General features: G+C 44.4%; 1 protein-coding gene across 1 annotated transcript in view; it reads left to right on the top strand.

Moving 5' to 3' along the window:
• Positions 1 to 1,127: 1,127 nt before the first annotated feature.
• Positions 1,128 to 21,547, top strand: part of ACSF2 (acyl-CoA synthetase family member 2) — a 183,074-nt gene continuing 162,654 nt past the window's right edge. Inside the window, exon 1 of the mRNA XM_040437968.1 lies at positions 1,128 to 1,266. Coding sequence (XP_040293902.1) covers positions 1,175 to 1,266 — 92 coding nt within the window. The 5' untranslated portion in view covers positions 1,128 to 1,174. The remainder of the gene's footprint in view (positions 1,267 to 21,547) is intronic.

The following is a 21,547-nucleotide window of genomic DNA, read 5'->3' as shown; positions in this document are numbered from 1 at the left end:
TTCTCAATTCTTCTATTCTTCTTCTATTTCTTCAATTCTTTCTCAATTCTCAGAATTGAGAAAGCTCGTTGGAAGAACGAGTGAAACATTTTCAAGAAATCTACAGTAAGTCCAGTTGCCTTGATTTATTCTTTACAGACATACCAATGATCATCCCTGTCGCTGCAGCCCTGATGTGCCCGTATACCCTGGACAGGATCGGTCACTGTCCTCATACAGCACACGACCACTGAGGCCAGTGATTGGCTGCAGCAATCACATGGAGTATGGGGGTGCAAGCAAAGCCCGGCAAGGAGGACTGAGTATTGAGGTTGGAAGTAGCGGTAATAGGGGAGTATATGTTATTTCCCCCCATTTTTTATGTTTTCTGTCATTTTGTATCCAATTTTTCAAAACGGCTAGCCTGTTTTTTTAATTTTGTCAATTTTATTAGAATTTTTTTTTAATGACCTCAAGCGGAGTGATTCTGTGCAAATAATTGCAACTTTTTAAGAAGATGCAGCTCATAAAGTTGACGAAAACACACGCATCACTTTAAAATCATGGCCGTTTCATCCAGACAATACAAAAAATCAGCGCAGATGAAAAAGTGGCGCAAATATTAAATAAACAGTACACATCACATGTAAAAAACTGAGAAAAACGTAGCGCTGGGAAAAAATGATCGCAATAATAAACGGGCGCTATAGTTTTTCGAGGTGCCATCCATGTATGAAAAATTTCCTTAGATGTCAAGTCCTTTACTGCAATTACTTTTCCCTTTTTAGTCATTTAAAATTAGATTATTAATAATTAGAGAGCGATGTACTCACTGTCATTTATTAACACATTCACGTGACAGGAGCATAGCAAACACTAGGTCCCTGCTCCGAACAATATAGGGTTAATCAGCGCCAGAGCCTAGCCTGGACACTTGGCCGCACTGAGCTCCCGCCAACCGTCGCTCCCTTTTCGGATCCAAACATTTGAGACGGTCCCTAAGTGACCTCTAAAAGTAAGGTAACCCAACAAGTGGGCGGGGTTATTCAAATATCTCCCCCTCATACAGCAAACAAGAATCCGTCCAGGTAACGCCCACTGTGGGCGGTGTTAGCGAGTTAAGGGTCTGGTTTATTTAAAGGCACCGAGGGCGTTTTCTCTGTGGATAAACTGCTGGGCTTGGTATACGGGTCTGATGGCGCCCTTAGGGTTGATGCAGATTCTGAGTCGGAAGGCTCTGGGACTTGGGGTGAAGAGAGTATGGTTTCGGGGTATACACCGGGGAAGGTAAGTGAGCAGCTGATCCTTGAAGACCCTGGAGTTTGCAGCGCTGGCGACCCTTTTAATGTATTGCTGTACCTTGACAGTGGGGTTTCCATGTAGTTTTGCATTTATAGCTATAGGGCACCAGGAGCTGTACAGGTTATGCCATAGCGGGATGAACATGACGATGAAGGCTGGCACCATAGCAAATAGTTGGCAGAGAATGGGCACTGTAGAGAATAACTGGTAGAGAGTAACTGGCAGCGTGGTTACTGTAGAGAGTAGATGGTAGAAGAAGTAGATGGCAGGTGTAGAGAACATCTGGCAGAGAAGAGGCACCATAGAGGACATCTGGCAGAGAAGAGGCACCATAGAGAATAGCAGGCAGAGAGTGGGCACTGTAGAGAGTAGCTGGCAGAGATTGGGTGCTGTAGAGAGTAGGTGGTTGAGAGTGGGCACTGTAGAGAGTAGCTGGCAGAGAATGGGTGCTGTAGAGAGTAGGTGGCAGAGATTGGGTGCTGTAGAGAGTAGGTGGCAGAGAGTGGGCACTGTAGAGAGTAGCTGGCAGAAAATGGGTACCGTAGAGAGTAGCTGGCAGAGATTGGGCACTGTAGAGAGTAGCTGGCAGAGATTGGGCACTGTAGAGAGTAGCTGGCAGAGAATGGGTGCTGTAGAGAGTAGGTGGCAGAGAGTGGGCACTGTAGAGAGTAGCTGCCAGAAAATGGGTACCGTAGAGAGTAGCTGACAGAGATTGGGCACTGTAGAGAGTAGCTGGCAGAGATTGGGCACTGTAGAGAGTAGCTGGCAGAGATTGGGCACTGTAGAGAGTAGCTGGCAGAGAATGGGCACTGTAGAGAATAACAGGTGGATGGTGGGCACTGTAGAGAATATTAGGCGGAGAGTGGTCACTGTAAAGAGTAGCTGGCAGTGAATGTGCACTCTAGAGAACATCTGGCAGAGAATGGGCACTGTAGAGAGTAGATGGCAGAAGAAGGGCACTGTAGAGAACATTGGTCAGAGAAGAGACACCATAGAGAATAGCAGTCAGAGAATGTGCACTGTAAAGAGTAGCTTCTGTAGAGAACCTCTGGTAGAGAGTGGGCTCTGTTGAGAGTAGCATGCAGCGAATAGGCAGTGTGAAGAAAAGCTGGCATAGAGTGGGCACCATAAAGAGTAGCTGTTAGAGAATGGGCACTGTAGAGAATAGATGACAAAGAATGGGCACTGTAGAGAGTAGCTGGCAGAGAATGGGCACTATAGAAAATAGATGGCAAAGAATGGGCACTATAGAGCAGTGTTTCCCAACCAGTGTGCCTCCAGCTGTTGCCTTTGGCTGTGCGGGCATGCTGGGAGTTGTAGTTTTGCAACAGCTGGAGGCACACTGGTTGGGAAACACTGCTATAGAGAATAGATGGCAAAGAATGGGCACTAGAGAATAGCAGTCAGAGAGTGGGCACTGTAAAGAGTAGCTTCTGTAGAGAACATCTGGTAGAGAGTGGGCACTGTTTAGACAAGCATGCAGAGAATGGGCAGTGTGGAGAATAGCCGGCATAGAGTGGGCACTGTAGAGAGTAGTTGGCAGAGAATGGGCACTGTAGAGAGTAGCTGGTAGAGGATGGGCACTTTAGAGAGTAGCTGGCAGAGAATGGGCACTCTAGAGAGTAGCTGGCAGAGTGGTTACTGTAGAGAGTAGCTGTCAGAGAATGGGCACTCTAGAGAAGAGATGGCAGTAGAAGGGCAGCTCATAAAGGGCACTGGCAAAAAATGGCGGAGAATGGGCACAGTAGAGAGCAGCGGGTAGTAAAGTACAGTGAATGAGTCGTCTCTCTTATTGTGATATTATTCCTGTGTTGTCTGTGAAAGATTATACATTATGGACGTCCCGACTGATGCATCATATTGGTTAAATTTGAGAAATTGAGTTTAACTCTGGTAAACGTAGGGTTACACATGTTATACTGTATACATGCCAGGATGACCTGACGGGAAACCACTGGGTAAAATGGCAAGTGGTTGGCACTGATGCCTTGCAGCACTTAGGTCCTAAGTGCGACTCCGACCAAGCACAACATCTGCATGGAGTTTGTATGTTCTCCCTGTGTTTCTGTGGGTTTCCCCCGGATACTCCAAAGACATACTGATAGGGAACATAGATTGTGATCCACAGTGTGATGATAATGTCTGTAAAGTGCTGCGGAATATAGTAGCGCTATATAAGTGCATATAATAAATAATAGGAAAGGTTTTATTGTAGTAACCCGTGTCAGGCAGCTGTTGCAAAGGCCAGTAAGAATATGGGGATGCAGATATGTGTGACGAGAACATAGTTCTATCGCCTCACTATTCAAACACTACACACTGGGGGATTTTATCAAAGGCCGTACGGGTGGAAAAGTCACACAAGTGACATTTTGCATAAAAAATTTCAAACTTTGTGCCATTTTACCACAGTCTCATCGTTTTTGAAAAAAGTGGTCAGGGCAAATCTATGGCAAGCTCATTAGTTGGTAGATGTGAAACAAGGTCTTCAACTATCATGCGTCATTTATAGTGCCGGTCTCCTCGTATTGACGGAAGAACGTTTTGGGCCCCTAGTGCCTCTGTTATTTTACAGTATTAAAGCAGAATGTGTAAAAAGGGCACAAAAACAAGAGCGGAAGCCGGTAAGAAAGAGCCGTGGGCTTTCCATGGTAATGACTCCTTAGAGAATCCTTCACTCTCCCTGGTGATTACTTTCACATTCTCGGTGTGATAATATGCGGCACGGTTATGTTTGGGTTGTTACTTAGAAACGATAAGGCACAGACGGTAGGTGACACTTCAGATATTGGTGACGTCACTCACTGTATTAGATAAGGTTTGGTGGTGGACATTGATGTGTGCCAGCAAAGCTTCTGCTCACTTTGCCAGCGAGGATACAGGTCCCTGGTGCTGATCAGGGATTTCCTAATGTTTTATGCGTTGGGCTTTATATTATTATGTTTTATGTGTTGGATGTGATAGTTACATAGTTAATACAGTTGAAAAAAAGACATAAATCCATCAAGTTCAACCAAGGGATAGGTGGGGACGCGAATCCCAGAAGAAGAGCTAGGACAAGGTCTCTTCTATGTCCTCTAGGACCAACATACAGTACACTAGTGAGACTCAGATTTCTACACGTTTTCATAAGCATTAATGTCATTTACTTTTAAGAATTCATCTAACCCCTTTTTAAAACTGTCCACTGGACCTGCTGTGACCACGTCCTGAGGAGGTCTATTCCACAGATTCACAGTTCTTACAGTAAAGAAGTTTTGACACTTCTGGAGACTGAACTTTTTCCTCTCCAGTCTTAGGCGTGCCCCCTTGTCTTTTGAGGAGATTTTGCTTGGAACTGTTTTTCTCTGTATTTTTTGTATGGCCCATTTATATATTTGTATAGGTTAATCATGTTCCCCCTTAGACGTCTCTTCTCAAGACTAAAAAAATGGAATTATTTTAATCTTTCTTCATAACTAAGACCCTCCATGCCCCTTATCAGTTTAGTCGCTCTCCTCTGTACTTTTTCCAGCTGCAGAGTGTCCTTTCTATGGACTGGTGCCCAGAACTGAACTGCATATTCCAGATGAGGCCGCACCAACGCTTTGTAAAGTGGTAATATTACATCCCTGCCCCGCGAGTCCATGTCTCGTTTAATGCATGACAATATCCTGGGGGCCTTAGAAGCAGCTGATTGACATTGTGTGCTGTTATTTAATCTACTATCTACAAGGACACCCAAATCCTTCTCTACAAGTGACTCCCCCAGTGTTACATCCCCTAGGACATATGAAGCACGAGTATTATTACTACCAAGATGCATAACTTTACATTTGTCCACATTGAACATCATTTGCCAAGTTGACGCCCAATCACTCAGAGTGTTCAAGTCAGCTTGTAGTGTGTGGACATCTTCCATAGACTGTACAGTTCTACACAGCTTAGTGTCATCTGCAAAAATATGTTTTATGTGTTGGGTTTGATATTATTGTTTTATGTGTTGGGTTTGATATCTCTTATCTGATTTACTAGGTCGTGGGGCAATAAACAGTAGCTCTCTGGTGTCACCTTGACATCATGGCAGTAACTAGTCAGTATAGGGTTGCAGGAGGCCTGTGCATCGGCAGTTTTACATAATTTACATAAGTGCTTTTACTGGATCGTAAGCAAACTGGAAAGCTCTCCTCCTGTCGGTGCACGTGTCTGTAGAAGCCTCCAGAAGCAGTAACAATCCATTTCAATGAAAGATCAGCACCAGATTACTTTAACTTCTTTATTTGACTACCAATGGTTCTAGATACCACTCTCTCACGCGTTTCAGACCTGTAGGTCCTTATTCATATCCTGAGCACTTAGTTTGCACATTTCAGACTAGTACAGTCCATATTCATAGCCTGAGCACTCAGCTTATGTGTTTCAGACCAGTGCAGTCCTTATTCATTGCCTGGGCAATTAGCTTACACGTTTCAGACCAGTACAGTGCTTATGCATAGTCTGAACACTCAACATATGCATGTCAGACCAGTACGGTCGTTATTTATAGCCTGATCACCTACTTCACGCATTTTAGACTGGTACAGTCCATAATTGTAGGCTGAGCACTCAGCTTATGCTTTTTAGACCAGTGCAGTCCTTATTCATACCCTTAACAATCAGTCTACGTGTTCCAGACTAGTACGGTCCTTGGTTGTAACCTGATCACTTATTAACAATTTTTAGACACAGTTTAGTACAGTGCTTATTCATAGTCTGAACACTGCATGTCAGACCAGTACGGTCGTTATTTATAGCCTAATGGTTGAGAAAGCTGAACCCGCGCTGACTTAAAGACAGAATCAACCAATATATAGAATATATCCGAATTGGTTTCACTTTCACTATCGCTGTAAGAGATGGTGCAGTCTTCAGCTTCGTTCTCCAGCGTGCGGCTCTGGCCGGTAGCTCGTGCGCACGAGGGGAAGCAGCGCTATTGTTTCCAGGAGAACGGACCTTCATCGTGACGTCACACGCTCGTGTCTACGGATGCCTCCTGAGTCCACACTTCCAACGTGTTTCGGAATGCTCGGATTCCTTCATCAGGGATAAGTGTGGTTCTTACTACTTGGAGTTTTATAGGCGTCTGTCTTCATGGTAACTAGCCCATTACATAGGAGACTAATACCATTCTGGCATAAGCTACCCATAAGCACTTTGTATCTCTCCCTTTAGGCTATATACTATCCCTCCCTATATGCTATACAGTTGCAAGAAAAAGTATGTGAACCCTTTGGAATGATATGGATTTCTGCACAAATTGGTCATAAAATATGATCTGATCTTCATCTAAGTCACAACAATAGACAATCACAGTCTGCTTAAACTAATAACACACAAAGAATTAAATGTTACCATGTTTTTTTTTTGAACACACCATGTAAACATTCACAGTGCAGGTGGAAAAAGTATGTGAACCCTTGGATTTAATAACTGGTTGAACCTCCTTTGGCAGCAATAACTTCAACCAAACGTTTCCCGTAGTTGCATATCAGAGGTGCACAACGGTCAGGAGTAATTCTTGGCCATTCCTCTTTACAGAACTGTTTCAGTTCATTATATTCTTGGGATGTCTGGTGTGAATCGCTTTCTTGAGGTCATACCTCAGCATCTCAATCGGGTTGAGGTCAGGACTCTGACTGGGCCACTCTAGAAGGCGTATTTTCTTCTGTTTAAGCCATTCTGTTGATTTACTTCTATGCTTTGGGTCGTTGTCCTGTTGCAACACCCATTTTCTGTGGAGCTTCAGCTGGTGGACAGATGGCCTTAAGTTCTCCTGCAAAATGTCTTGATAAACTTGGGAATTAATTTTTCCTTCGATGATAGCAATCCGTACAGGCCCTGACGCAGCAAAGCAGCCCCAAACCATGATGCCCCCACCACCATACTTCACAGTTGGGATGAGGTTTTGATGTTGGTGTGCTGTGCCTCTTTTTCTCCACACATAGTGTTGTGTGTTTCTTTCAAACAACTCAACTTTGGTTTTATCTGTCCACAGAATATTTTGCCAGTACTGCTGTGGAACATCCAGGTGCTCTTGTGCAAACTGTAAATGTGCAGCAATGTTCTTTTTGGACAGAAGTGGCTTCCTCTGTGGTATCCTCCCATGAAATCCATTCTTGTTTAGTGTTTTACGTATCGTAGATTCGCTAACAGGGATGTTAGCATATGCTAGAGACTTTTGTAAGTCTTTAGCTGACGCTCTAGGATTCTTCTTCACCTCATTGAGCAGTCTGCGCTGTGCTCTTGCAGTCATCTTTACAGGACAGCCACTCCTAGGTAGAGCAGCAGCAGTGCTGAACTTTCTCCATTTATAGAGAATTTGTCTTACCATGGACTGATGAACAGCAAGGCTTTTGGAGATACTTTTATAACCCTTTCCAGCTTTATTCAAGTCAACAATTCTTAATCGTAGGTCTTCGCAGAGCTCTCTTGTGCAAGGCATCATTCACATCAGGCAATGCTTCTTGTGAAAAGTAAACCCAGAAATGGTGTCTGTTTTTTATAGGGCAGGGCAACTGTAACCAACACCTCCAATCTCATCTCATTAATTGGACTCCAGTTGGCTGGTTGGCACCTCACTCCAATTAGCTCTTGGACATGTCATTAGTCTAGGGGTTCACATACTTTTTCCACCTGCACTGTGAATGTTTACATGGTGTGTTCAATAAAAACATGGTAACATTAAATTCTTTGTGTGTTATTAGTTTAAGCAGACTGTGATTGTCTATTGTTGTGACTTAGATGAAGATCAGATCACATTTTATGACCAATTTGTGCAGAAATCCATATCATTCCAAAGGGTTCACATACTTTTTCTTGCAACTGTATATAATAAAATGTGGTATATATATATATATGTGTGTATGTTTTATTGGCTCCGCTTTATTTATATCCTACTTTGTTTACGGTAAAGCAAATAGCTCTATCTCCTGATTCAGTCCCGCAGGTGCGAGGCTGTTTAGATTATAAATCCATTTACTCTCATTTCCGGACATAAGTTTGATGTAATCACCCCCTCTTGCACCCGGTTTTATTTGTTCAATACTCCCAAAGGTAGAGCCCCCAAATTTCCCTCCATGTTTTTATCTAAAATGGCGTGAAGGTGGGTGACCATCAAATTCTTTATTTATATTTCTTATATGTTCACTTATTCTGATATATAGTGGTCGTTTTGTTCTTCCCACATATAAATTCTCACTGGGGCATTTCATATAAATAACTCCACTTGAATGACATGTAAGGTGAATCTTAATTTTATGTTTTCTTTTCATTATTAAATTCCATAATGGGTTTTTTCCGTTTTAAAAGTTGGCATGCTTTACACATTTTGCAGGGTAAAAAAAACTTTTTTTTATTTTTAGTAATTTGGCTATTTTGGTTTCCACCCATAATTGTATTAATTTTAATAGAAGGAGCGATTAGGTTCCCCAGATTTTTTGCTTTCTTAAAAATGAAACTAAGGTGTTGGGATAATTTATTTCCCTATAACTTTATCTTGCTTCAAAATGTCCCAATGATGTTTAAAAAAAAAAAAGTTTCTCCTTTTCGTTATATTGAGTAATTATAGGGACTTTGAAATCAATTTCATGCTTTTCTTTACTTGCCTTATCTCTAGTCACCTTTTGTAGAAGCGTATTTCTCTCAATTTGCTTTACTGCTTGTTTTAATTTTTCAAGTTCATTTATTTTGTAACCTTTTTCTTCAAATTCCATGTGAATTCTACTGTTGTACAGTTCCTCCTCGATCGCTTCCCTACCTTTATTATTTTCTATTATAGTGTAGAGGGATGTGACATCTAAAGTGCCTAAGATGTATTAAGGTTTCCACTCTATGGTCTCCAAAATGTGTAAAATATGTTTGGTGTCCTTCAAATAAGCTGGGAGTTTTTGGACGTAGTTTTGAAAAATAACGTCCACATATTTGGACAAGTTTGAAGTCAGACTTCCAATGCCCGATATTATGGGTCTCCCTGGCGGGTGGGTTCCAGATTTGTGTACTTTTGGCAAATAAAAAAAATTGATGTTCTAGGATGTTGGATATTAATATAATTTGCCTCTTCTATAGTTAAAATGCCCTTTTTCTTCCCATTCTGTACCAATTTATTCAATCCTATTCTATATTGCTGTATTGGATTTTTCATAAGTTTTTTTGTCACTCAACAGTCTCATAGATTCATTATGGTATTGTTCATTGACTAAAATAACGCAGGGCGGAGAATCACACCATTATTCATCTGTAACATTCTTATACTTTTCTGTTCCTATTTACTCAAATTATGAGTAGCTGTCCTTTTTTTTGGATTTATTTTCCTTAGATCCCTCAAAACCAGAGTTTCAAAAGCTCTAAAAGTGTCAGAATATTCATTTATCGGATCAAAATTTGATTTAATCTTCAGGTTGGTGTGCAAAAAAACCCATCATTTTTATTATTATTTTTATTTTCATCGTCTTTCTAATTTTTTATCTTGCTTTTTTCATTTTCCTTTTTATAGAAATATTTCTTCGGAGCAAGATTGCGTAAGAATTTTTTCATACCTATAAATGCATCAAATGGACGAAATTGGGCAGATGGTGCAAATTTTAATCCTTTTTGTAATAATTATGGTGTAACTTTTGGTTAATACATATTTACTTAAAAGGAACCTGTCATCAACTTTATGGTGACCTCCCTTAGGGCAGCATAAATTACTGACAGAAATGCTGATGTCAGCGGTATGTCACTCATGAGCTAAAAGTAAGTGGTTGCTGAGAACCAGCATCATAATCATTGCAGCCCAAGCCTGGAAAAGAGTCAAATCTACCTGAGAAGAGTCCTGGTTATTATAATCTCCTGCTCGCCCGCCATCTGCTGATGATTGGCAGTTCTCTCCTAGAGAGAAAGAGAGAAAACTAGGTAGAAGCCTGTCAGCCATCAGCAGGTGGGCAGGAGAGCAGGAATTCATGAATAACCAGGACTCTTCTCAGGTGGCTGTGACTCTTTTCCAGGCCCAGTCTGCACCGATTGTGATGTTGGTTCTCGGCAACCACTTACTTTTAACTTATAAAGGACAGACCTCTGAAATCAGCTCACCTGTCTCTACTTTATTCTGCCGTCAGTATGGGCACGGGCAGCATAAAGTTAATGACAGGTTCCCTTTAAGTTATATATTTTTTGTCCAGTTACTCCAATCTCCCTTTTGGAGATTTTCTTTCCTCTTGTCCCTCTTTTCGTTCTTTTCTTGACGGTCTGGCCTGAAATTTTTTTTTTTTAACACTTTTTTTTAAATCTTATTTTTATTTGCATTATCTGATTCAGGTCTATTCATATTTAGGTATAGGAGTTTTATTTCTAACTTTTCTCTGAACTGCAGTACTATAAGGCTACTTTCACACCTGCGTTTAGGTCGGATCCGTCTGGTATGTGCCCAGACGGATCCGCACCTATAATGCAAACGCTTAGATCCGTTCAGAACAGATCCGTTTGCATTACCATGAACAAAAAACAAAAAAAATTTTTTTTTTTTTTTTTTTTTGTTCATGATAATGCAAACGGATCCGTTTTGACTTTACATTGAAAGTCAATCGGAGACGGATCCGTTTGAAAATTGAGCCATACTGTGTCAATTTCAAACGGATCCGTCCCCATTGACTTACATTGTAATTCTGGACGGATCCGTTTGACTCCGCACGGCCAGGCGGACACCTGAACGCTGCAAGCTGCGTTCAGGTGTCCGCCTGCTGAGCGGAGCGGAGGACAAACGGAGCCAGACTGATGCATTCTGAGCGGATCCGCATCCATTCAGAATGCATTAGGGCTGGACGGATCCGTTCGGGGCCGCTTGTCATAGCCTTCAAACGGAACTCACAAGCGGAGCCCCGAACGCAGGTGTGAAAGTAGCCTAACTTATACCTTCAACTACCTCTGGTTTTAAATTTATCCCTTCCTGATTTTCCTGTTCATTCATGGACATACTTTCCAGTGGACTAAATTTATTAGAATTTTCCAGAGGACTGTTCTTACTATTTTCTTTCCTATGATTCTTTTATTTTTTCCCCCCAATCTTTTTATTGTTTTATCACAAATATAATAAGTGGATAAGGTTCGGCATAACTGACATTAAGTATGGAGAGTCATAGATAACAACTAATAATGACATCAAGAACAAAGTCTCCTTCCCACCCCCCTCCCTCCCCCCAAACCTGTGCGCCTATCCCAAGAACATGACACCCTGGGAGAACCTCAAATGCTAGTCAAGACTTGAATGGGTGTGCGTCCATGAAGAACTTCGTACAAATACCATGTAGTCTGCTCAAAATGTGAGATGAGTTTAGATTTGATGGAGGTGGAAAGAGTTTTCATAAATAAAGACCATTTTTCAAAAAAAGTTTGGTCAGTTTTTCCTTATCTGATAAAGTGAATATCCAATCCATATTAAACAGAAATGTTATTTTAGCTTGGATGAAGGGGATAGAGGGTATTTCAGGATTAAGCCATTAATGTAAAAGGCTTTTTCTAGTAGCAGCCGCCCAAATGTGAAGTAGAGCTTTATCTCGTTTGGCAAGATTGAACTTGCTCCCAAAGATCTCTTACTCGTGTGCAACCCCACAAATGATGGTATAAATCAGTATTGGGCTCATTACATTTAGAGAAGGAGTAGGTACCGTCAGGAGACATCTTATTTTTAATGCTTGGTGTTATATACACCCTATGAAATATCATAAGAGCCATATCTGTATAGCTGCTGACTGGGGGGTGTTTGTGTATTTTCAACGTGGCCTCTATTAATGTTTTGACTTCCAAGTGTGGGAAGTCTTTGATCCATTTCCCCGGACCTGTGGTGGCTATGTCCCAATCTATTCGAGGCCTGAGAAATCTGTAGATAGTACTAGTGGAGGAGATCTGAGATCGAACTCTTTTAAGGAAAGTGTTTAGGCATGCCCGTCTTGAGTCTCCCGGAATATTGTTCATAGAATGTTGAACAAAACTACGTGTTTGTAGATATATAAATTTGTTATGATTAAATGCCGGGAACCGTTGGGAGGCTTCCGTAAAGGAGAGTATAGAGTGGTTAGAGTTTAACATATCGAGGATCCAAATACATCCCTGTGATGCTAGGGTGGTATATATCCTGGGCAGTTTACCCCCTAGAATTCCTGGATGACCCAAAAAGGGTTGAACGAATGTGCATGTACTATCTAATTTGCTGAAATTTTCATACTTTGTGCCAGGCCTGTATAGTGTTCCATAGAACAGAGAAATCTCTTATATTTGGAGGAAGCTCAGCTATTGGAGAGTGCATGAATGCCAAAAGGGAGATGTGAGGAAAAAAATAGTTTTTCCATACCTACATCGCATCCAATCCTATCAATAGCATATCTAAAATTGGTAGCCAAGTTGTATAGTGAAATGTCTGGGAAGTTTAGACCTCCCAATATTGGAGGTTGTTGTAGTTTGTAAAGGCTAATATGATTTCTCCATCAAGAATTCCAAATAGATCGTCTAAAAGTTCTTTGGAGAAGTTTAATATCTGATGCGAGGAGTAGTAGGGGGAGAGTTTAAATCAAAGAGTAGTTTAGGGAAGGCTACCATTTTCAAGAAGCGACCAGAAAAGGATAGTGTAAAATGTTGCCAGGATTGATTTAAGGAAGTGATTGACGCAATGAGAGGACGGTAGTTCAGCTTATATAACTGCGCTGGGTTGGCTGTCAATTTCACCCCTAGGTAAGTAATGTATTCAGGATGCCATTGAAATGGGAATGAGTTACCCCAGTGGTTTCTTGCAGTGCGAAAGATGGGAAGATGCTATAATTGACTATTATTCCATTTATGAGAGACATAGGAGATGATCTTTCCTCGAATAACTGCCTTAGAGGCGGCCCAAAAAAGGGTAATATCTTCCCTGTGACCCTCATTGTCTGAGGCATAAGTTGAGTCAGTACTCTGTACACTAAGGCTGTTGTGTCCGGCGATGTCAGCAGTGTATTTAAAAGTTAGAGCGTGTGTACCGGGGGTGGGGCGCCTGCGCGGTGACTTACTCTCGCTTGTGGTCACTGGCGCAGGTGCAGTGAGCGCCGTACGACGCACGCCATACTCCGGTTCCTGGCAATTCTTCTGCGCATGCGCACGTGACATCTCGTGATCGTTGACGTCATCACACCGCGCGCTGTGCACACAGGTGGACGCCACAGTTCAAATACCGGCGGGCACCTGCGGACGCCAGGTAACATTCATGCCAGCGGCTCTAATTATGTACCGCAACTAGGGGAAGGGGTCCTCCATCTGTCCCCCTTCCTTCTTCCCTTTTTGGCACTTACCTGTGCACTTTATTCCACTGGGGGCTATTTTTCCCAGTTGTTTTTGTACTTGCTGGCAAATATCTTTTCCAGCAAACACTTGGTAGTGAACATCTTCTCCGGCAAGTGTAATATATCTAGCCCATTTTTTATATTCCTCTGATGAGAGGACTGTTTCTGCCTCAGAAACTTGCATGTCGGGATCTTTTCAGGGCCAAATAGGGAACGCAATTCCAGGGTTAGGTTCCGGACGGGGGCCCAACTAGTGGTACACTCAGTGGTTAGACCAACAGGGCTATTGTAGGGTGTGGCGAAACCGACCTCGCCACTGGGTTTTGGAGAGGACTGGCTGCTGGCTTTTTGCCCCAGGATTATGGGCCATATACTAACTTTTAAACCCCTGAACCGATTCAAGTGAATTTTGGATAGGTTTGTCCCCACGTTATACTGTTTGAATGAATGTAAGTTATATGTATGGCCAATGTAAACTCACAAAGTTGTAACAATCTATAATAATTGTAACTTGTCAGCTTGGGAGGAAAATGCTGGGTGTGTTTCTATTGTGCCATTGTCCCATTGTGTGTTTAAATGGTGATGTCTGTCCTGTTGTATCTACATGTGTATTGGCGATCTCCCTTTGTTCTGAGAGATAATTGGATTGCTCCTCAGGTTGTCTCCAGACAGAGGGGAGGAGACCATGATGCATTGTGGGGATATGTTGTCCTATGTCCCAGTCTTCATTCTGGTCCTCTGGGGGCGTGAACGATTGGTTGCTGTAGTTACATTGTATGTGTTGTTAATTACTGATTGGTTGTATTTCAAACCCCTGTGGGCAGTACTATGTTTTTGGTTTGTGAATAAAAGAGGCTGTACGTGAAGTACAGTCAGTTCCTGTTTCACCTTCAACATAGAGCCTCGTCTCATGTGTGTGGGGATTGCTATACGTGTATACTCCCCTGGCTATAACTACTAGCTCTTTTAAGGGCTGTTCCTGCTCTCTGGTTTTAGGAGAGGTCCACCCACTGGAGCCTGGAGCCTTGTCGTAGGTCCAGGGTGGGTAGGAGACGGTGAGACCTCAACCAAGCTTCGGCGGTTCGTGGGGTCTGCAGTGCGTACGGTGTCAAGTGGAGTGCTTGGAGTCCTCGGAAAGCACTAGGAGCATTCATTCAACGGAGGTACCCGGTCGGGGTGCCAGGTGATCCGTTACATTGGTGGCAAGCAGTGGGATGGCGTCCTAGTGTGAGGAGAAGCAGCTCGGAGACACCGTTCGTGGATTTACTAAATTGAGGGTAACGCTAGTATCCGTACAGCGCCCCTGGCTACAGCAGGATGGAATCGGCTAGTCTTCAAACAGCGTTCCACTACGAGGATGAGGATGACCCGGACTGGAGGGATGCAGTCCGGAAAGGCGTCTGGTATGATGCCCTGGAAAATGCCCAGCGGCGGCGGGGCGAGTGTCTCCCCAGTGAGGAACAGCAGTTGCGGATGCGAGTGGCCCTGCGAATGCCCCTTCTGGGAGAGAAGCCCCTGAATGAGTGGGTGACAGAACTGGAGAGCCTGGTATGGAAGGAGCTTTGGCTAGATGACGCCTACCAGGCACTCTGGTGGTATGTGATTCGGCACTCCCCCTGGATGGCTGAGCACGACAGACCCGAGGGTGAGAATTCTGATGGCCCTGGCCTGTTGTTTGAGGCCTTCGCAGAACCGGAGTTCGGAGATGCTGGAGCGTCCCGGTTCTGGGATATCTATGACTACAGGGAGGCTATGCATGATTGGGCTACAGCGAGAGAGGTGAGACAAGACCTGGCATCTCTAGTGACAAAGGAGTGGGAGCTGGAGCAGGACTACCAATACTTCTTCAGCTCAATTCGGTCCCAATATACACTGCCAGAGAGCTGGGTGGCAGTCCCAGACCTACAACCCTACAGCTGGGAAGACCCGACTGAAGTATCCCCTGCTTCAGTACCAGCTACAGAGGTAGAAGTCCTCATAAACTGGTCCTGTGAGGAACCACAACAGGCAGGGGGAGACGGGACCGAGGTCTCTCCACCGGGATGCTGGGCAGCTGGCCCAGACCCTCAACAGCAGCCGGAGTTGCCAGGTGTGGACGCAGGTGGTCCTTACTCGCAAATGTTGAGGGACCTCACAGACTGGTCCTGGGAGGACCCACAGATGGCAGGTGGAGATGGGACCGAGGTCTCTCTACCAGTCCTACAGAGATGCTGGACGGTCGGTCCAGATCTCCAGCCATCTCCGCAGGGATACCAGGAGGAGGAGGGGGACAGCACCCCTAACTCCGATGGTGCAGATGGGACCGCGGTCTCTGCACCAGGCCTACCGGGATGCTGGACGGCCGGTTCAGATCCCCCACCAACCCTGCAGGAATGCCAGGAGGAGGAGGTAAGCGATTCCTCCTCTCCACAGCCGATCTGCAACAAGGTCCTGGGGATAGGATTCCCTGACCACATCCCAGCGGAAGAGCTGGCATCTGGGCAGAGCGCAGTCAGCCTCTGCCCTCCCCTATCCTCTTCTCCAGAGGCTGACTTTCCACAGGCTACCCCAGTGGAAGCGCTGGCATCTGGGCAGAGCACAGTCGGCCTCTGCCCTCCCCTATCCTCTTCTCCAGAGCCGGACTTCCCACAGGCTACCCCAGCGGAAGCGCTGGCATTTGGGCAGAGCGCAGTCGGCCTCTGCCCTCCCCTATCCTCTTCTCCAGAGCCGGACTTCCCACAGGCTACCCCAGCGGAAGAGCTGGCATCTGGGCAGAGCGCAGTCGGCCTCTGCCCACCAAGTACCTACAGTTCCAAGCTGGAGAACCACAAGGAAGCGAGGAGTAGCAGATGCCCACTCAACAGCTGGGGACATACAGAACAGAGCCAGGCCCCAAGATTCAACAGGTCCAGTATTGGGTTGTGGTTGGACTGCCAGACTAACTCAGGTACTGACCGTGAGGTCAGGTATCTGGTTAGTCTTCCCTGGGAGGGGGAGATGTGTGGCGAAACCGACCTCGCCACTGGGTTTTGGAGAGGACTGGCTGCTGGCTTTTTGCCCCAGGATTATGGGCCATATACTAACTTTTAAACCCCTGAACCGATTCAAGTGAATTTTGGATAGGTTTGTCCCCACGTTATACTGTTTGAATGAATGTAAGTTATATGTATGGCCAATGTAAACTCACAAAGTTGTAACAATCTATAATAATTGTAACTTGTCAGCTTGGGAGGAAAATGCTGGGTGTGTTTCTATTGTGCCATTGTCCCATTGTGTGTTTAAATGGTGATGTCTGTCCTGTTGTATCTACATGTGTATTGGCGATCTCCCTTTGTTCTGAGAGATAATTGGATTGCTCCTCAGGTTGTCTCCAGACAGAGGGGAGGAGACCATGATGCATTGTGGGGATATGTTGTCCTATGTCCCAGTCTTCATTCTGGTCCTCTGGGGGCGTGAACGATTGGTTGCTGTAGTTACATTGTATGTGTTGTTAATTACTGATTGGTTGTATTTCAAACCCCTGTGGGCAGTACTATGTTTTTGGTTTGTGAATAAAAGAGGCTGTACGTGAAGTACAGTCAGTTCCTGTTTCACCTTCAACATAGAGCCTCGTCTCATGTGTGTGGGGATTGCTATACGTGTATACTCCCCTGGCTATAACTACTAGCTCTTTTAAGGGCTGTTCCTGCTCTCTGGTTTTAGGAGAGGTCCACCCACTGGAGCCTGGAGCCTTGTCGTAGGTCCAGGGTGGGTAGGAGACGGTGAGACCTCAACCAAGCTTCGGCGGTTCGTGGGGTCTGCAGTGCGTACGGTGTCAAGTGGAGTGCTTGGAGTCCTCGGAAAGCACTAGGAGCATTCATTCAACGGAGGTACCCGGTCGGGGTGCCAGGTGATCCGTTACATAGGGCCCCTAGGGTCATCCGGGGATATATAGGAACATCTTCCTGCGACTCCCACATATTCTAAGGACCTCGTACCATCAAAACCGGACCATCCTACCAAGAAATAGCGAAACGGAGGTGTCTGAAGAGCAGGGGCGTAGCTAAAGGCTCATGGGCCCTGGTGCAAGAGTTGAGTTTGGGCCCCCCTTCCCTCTGCTTTGTGGCCAGGGGGCATATAGGCTTCCTGCTGGCTGAGGTAAAAATTGAAACAGCACCTCCCCCCCATGCCAAATTCTCGACCTAACCCCTTCCCTCCAGCCAGAGTAACAGTGTACCTTGACCAGCATGCACTTTCTATAATACTGGTGTCTTCTTATGTGGCACAGGGGTCTTTGGGCCCCGTCAGGCTCCTGGCCCCGGTAGCGACTGCTACCTCTTCACCCCCTATAGCTACACCCCTGCTGAAGAGCCTATCATCTGTAGGGTAGGACACTGGGTTTCTTTGGTGCCGCCGTGCACCTTCTTGATATAGGTGCAGCTGTGCACCCCCCTTGCACGGTGACTTTTATGCACCTAATCATTGTGTATGCTTTTTTCTTTATGCCGCCGTGCATTTTGTATACATTGCTATATGTTATCTTTTTACCTCACTGTGTATATAGGGTGCCAGCACATACTGATCACTGCCACCCTGTTTTCTGTACACCTAGGGTGCTCGTGCATATCGGCTCTTGCCACCCTCTAGTGTCTGACACTGAAAGCACAAGTGTAGACATAGTTGCTTTTGTTTCCAAAGAGTCCCCCTGTGTGTGTGACTGTGGAAAAATTGTAAGGTGATTGGGCATAATGGCTCCTGTCACCCTTTAGTGTCTGACACTTAGTGTAGACACAGCTTCCCTTGTTTTCAAGGAGTCCCCTGGCGTGTGGGACTGTGAAAAGTTGTATTCACATTGAACTATTTTGAGGGATATATTTTATAATGTATAATAAGTAAAAGTTAAGTCTTAAATAATCCAGATCACTATTCACTATTCTCCCTTTTCATGATTCATGCGAGTGATCATATACGAATATCATTTTCTGATTGAGGCATAAGTTGACCAAAAAACAGAAAGCATAGCTTTAAAATCTTCAGAGTGAAATGGGTAGGAACCAAAGGGCCATTTTTAGGAATGAGGGATAGGTGTAGTTAGGGTTGATTCAAAAATGACCGGAGCATGGTCTGAGATATAGATATCCATAAATCTGGCTGATTTCGAAAGGTGTATGTAGGTGTGTGGGATCAACCAATAATCAATTCTTGCATGGGAGTTATGGACATCTGAGTAATGCGTGTAATCAGTATCTGTGGGATGTAGCAATTGCCAAGGGTCTACTAGATCTAAATGATCCATGAGTGTTTGAATAGCACTAGTAACAGTAGTGGGAGAAGATGTATGCTGCTGAGATCTATCTAGTAAAGCATCGTGAACATCATTGACGTCCCCCCCCCCCCCACTATGACGTTATTTACATCCCAGCCGGCTATAGCCATCAGCAGTGATGCAAAGAAGGCCCTATTGGAGTTATTAGGTGCATACACATTTACCAGACAGTAAGTTATACCTTCAACAATAACCTTTACCAAGAGGTACCTGCCCGCTGGGGTCTCAATAGTCTCTAGTATTTCGTGTTGAATTAGAGAGCTAAATAAGATGGCCACGTCCCTCATTTTCCTAGAGAAGGAAGCTTCAACACAAGTTGGGAATCTTTGGTTACGTAAAGGGGGATGTCCCCCTTTAACCCAGTGAGTTTCCTGCAAAAATACAATGTGTGATTTGAGTTTATGTAGATGGTTTAACACTTTTTTTTACGCTTAATTGGTGTATTGAGGCCATTAACATTCCAGGTACACAAGGTTAGGGTTGAAATGGTGGATGCAGTAATATTGGTAGTACTGGTCATTTAACCAATTCCAAGAAGCGGCCAGAATTGGTATAAATATAATGAGAAGGAGAGGGAAGAACACCCGTCCCAGCGAGCAGGCATCCCCCCCAGCAACTTATGAAGTCCCCCAAAGTAAAGCGCACAGGGATTCCCCTCTGAATGCCCAATCAAAAAACAACAAACTATCACCGCACTGCCCATCAACTTGCAGGAGCAGCACCGTGGTAACAGATAACAAAACATACAGTATTACCGACTCCATAACTGGTGTAGATTAGATAACCTAGGTAAAACAGGCAAAATATTAACCTTACTTCAAAAGTCCCTTATGACCCCGCTCCGGTAGGTGCGGTAGGAGAACCAGGTATAGCTCAACCTGAGGTATGGATGTGGGCGAGAGCCTTCTGGGGGTCGTTGAACACCCACATCTTGTCGCTCATGGAGAAACGGAGGATGGCAGGATATTGAAGGTCGAATCGAATTGATTTATAGCTTACAGACCGGATTGAAAACCCTGCGTTTTTCTGCCACTGTTGAAGAAAAGTCCTGAAATAGGAAAAGTTTGGAATTTTCGTAGCTAACTGTAGCTGCTTGGCGGAAGGCTGCCATAATACTAAATTTATCCTAATAGTTGAGGATCCGAAAAATGCCAGGACTTGGTTTTGAGGAGTTGTCATCACGTGAGGGTGCCCACTCTGTGGTCGCTTTCCACCGTTATTTTAAAAGAGGAGCTTCCCAACTTAAGTTCCTGAGGTAGCCATTCAGATGTGAACCATAAGAGTTTGTTGAGACGTACGGATTCAGGAACTCCAATGAGCCACAAATTGTTATGCCGAGATTGGTTTTCAAGATCGTCCACCTTGTTTTGTAGGGTAACAAGCAGTTGCTCCTTTTCCTCCAGTTGTTCACGACAAGCATGGACCGTGTCCTCTAAGTCAGAGACTCTCTGCTCACCTTTGAATAGGCAAGTATTATGAGTCGTTTCTTGAGATACAATAAGGTCCAGAGAAGATTGGAAGGCCGCCAGCCTAGTATCAATAGTTGGCATTAGTAGTTCAGAGATAGCTTTGGCTGTTGCCTTTGAAGTATCCATAATTGGGTCTGGAGTGATATGTACTGGAGAGGATGGAGTTTGACTGTGGGTTCGAGTCCGAGAACCTTTAGTAGTAGCTGAATTTTTCTCCACGAACTTATCCATGTGTCCACAGAGTAGCGAATACTCACTGTAGAGGTCGAGCTTTAATGTGAAAAAAAAAAAAAGATCCGGGGGAGTCGCGGGATCAATTGTATTACATGAGAAATAAAAAAAAACCCCAAGAGCAGGAGGTTGGGTGCTGAGTACATAATGTTAATGGCTGATGCAAGTAATTCCCTCAAAAAGAGGATCTAAGAATGGGCATGGTAGTAAAGATTTTTAATATGCTGATAAATAAGCCCCACTAAAATGTCAGAGGGGTTTCCTGTAGCTCATCTCCAGTTTAGTGGGAGATCGTAGTGGTGCAGATTCTGCCAGTGTAGGGCCAGTATAATGTAGATTATAGGCAACCCTTGGCTGTATATACAAATGATAGGAAATAGAAATATAGAACAGGGACTATTTCTGTAGTGCTGCTGTATATAAGAACTCCCCAAACTGCGTGCAGATGAAAAATGGCGCGAAAGTGGGAGCATGTATTTCAAACTGTCCACTTGATTTATGAAGAGATTATAAGTCCCCACTAAACTTTGAACTCTACTCCTGTCTTTGCTGTAAAGATGAAGGAAGATAGCTGTCCTGTGAGGATGAAAACGCAGCAGCGCTGGAGAGTATGGGCAGGGACTGTTGTAAGCGCCTGCTGCTGTGCGCTGCTGCCACGAGGTGATGACAGGCGGGTCGGCGCGGGCCGCTGTAATATAGATTGCTTCTGGAGCTTCCAGGGACGAAGGAGTGCCGGGTGAGATGTTGCCCACCCTTGTCCTATCCTTATCCGGACTTGCCTTAGAACAGTCTTAGAAAGGGACCCCAACCTCAAACCCCCACAAATACAATTTCTGTTGGATAACCTACGATTCATACTTGAGAACAACTATTTCATATACCACGGGACAACATACCACCAATGTAAAGGAACCGCGATGGGGACGAGAGTGGCGCCCTCATTCGCAAATCTATTTATGGGGGAATTTGAAAGAACAAGC

The sequence above is a fragment of the Bufo bufo genome, chromosome 6 (assembly GCF_905171765.1).
Source record: "Bufo bufo chromosome 6, aBufBuf1.1, whole genome shotgun sequence".
NCBI lineage: Eukaryota > Metazoa > Chordata > Amphibia > Anura > Bufonidae > Bufo > Bufo bufo.
The sequence above is the reverse complement of the archived record's forward strand: the minus strand, read 5'-3'. Positions and strand labels throughout refer to the sequence as shown.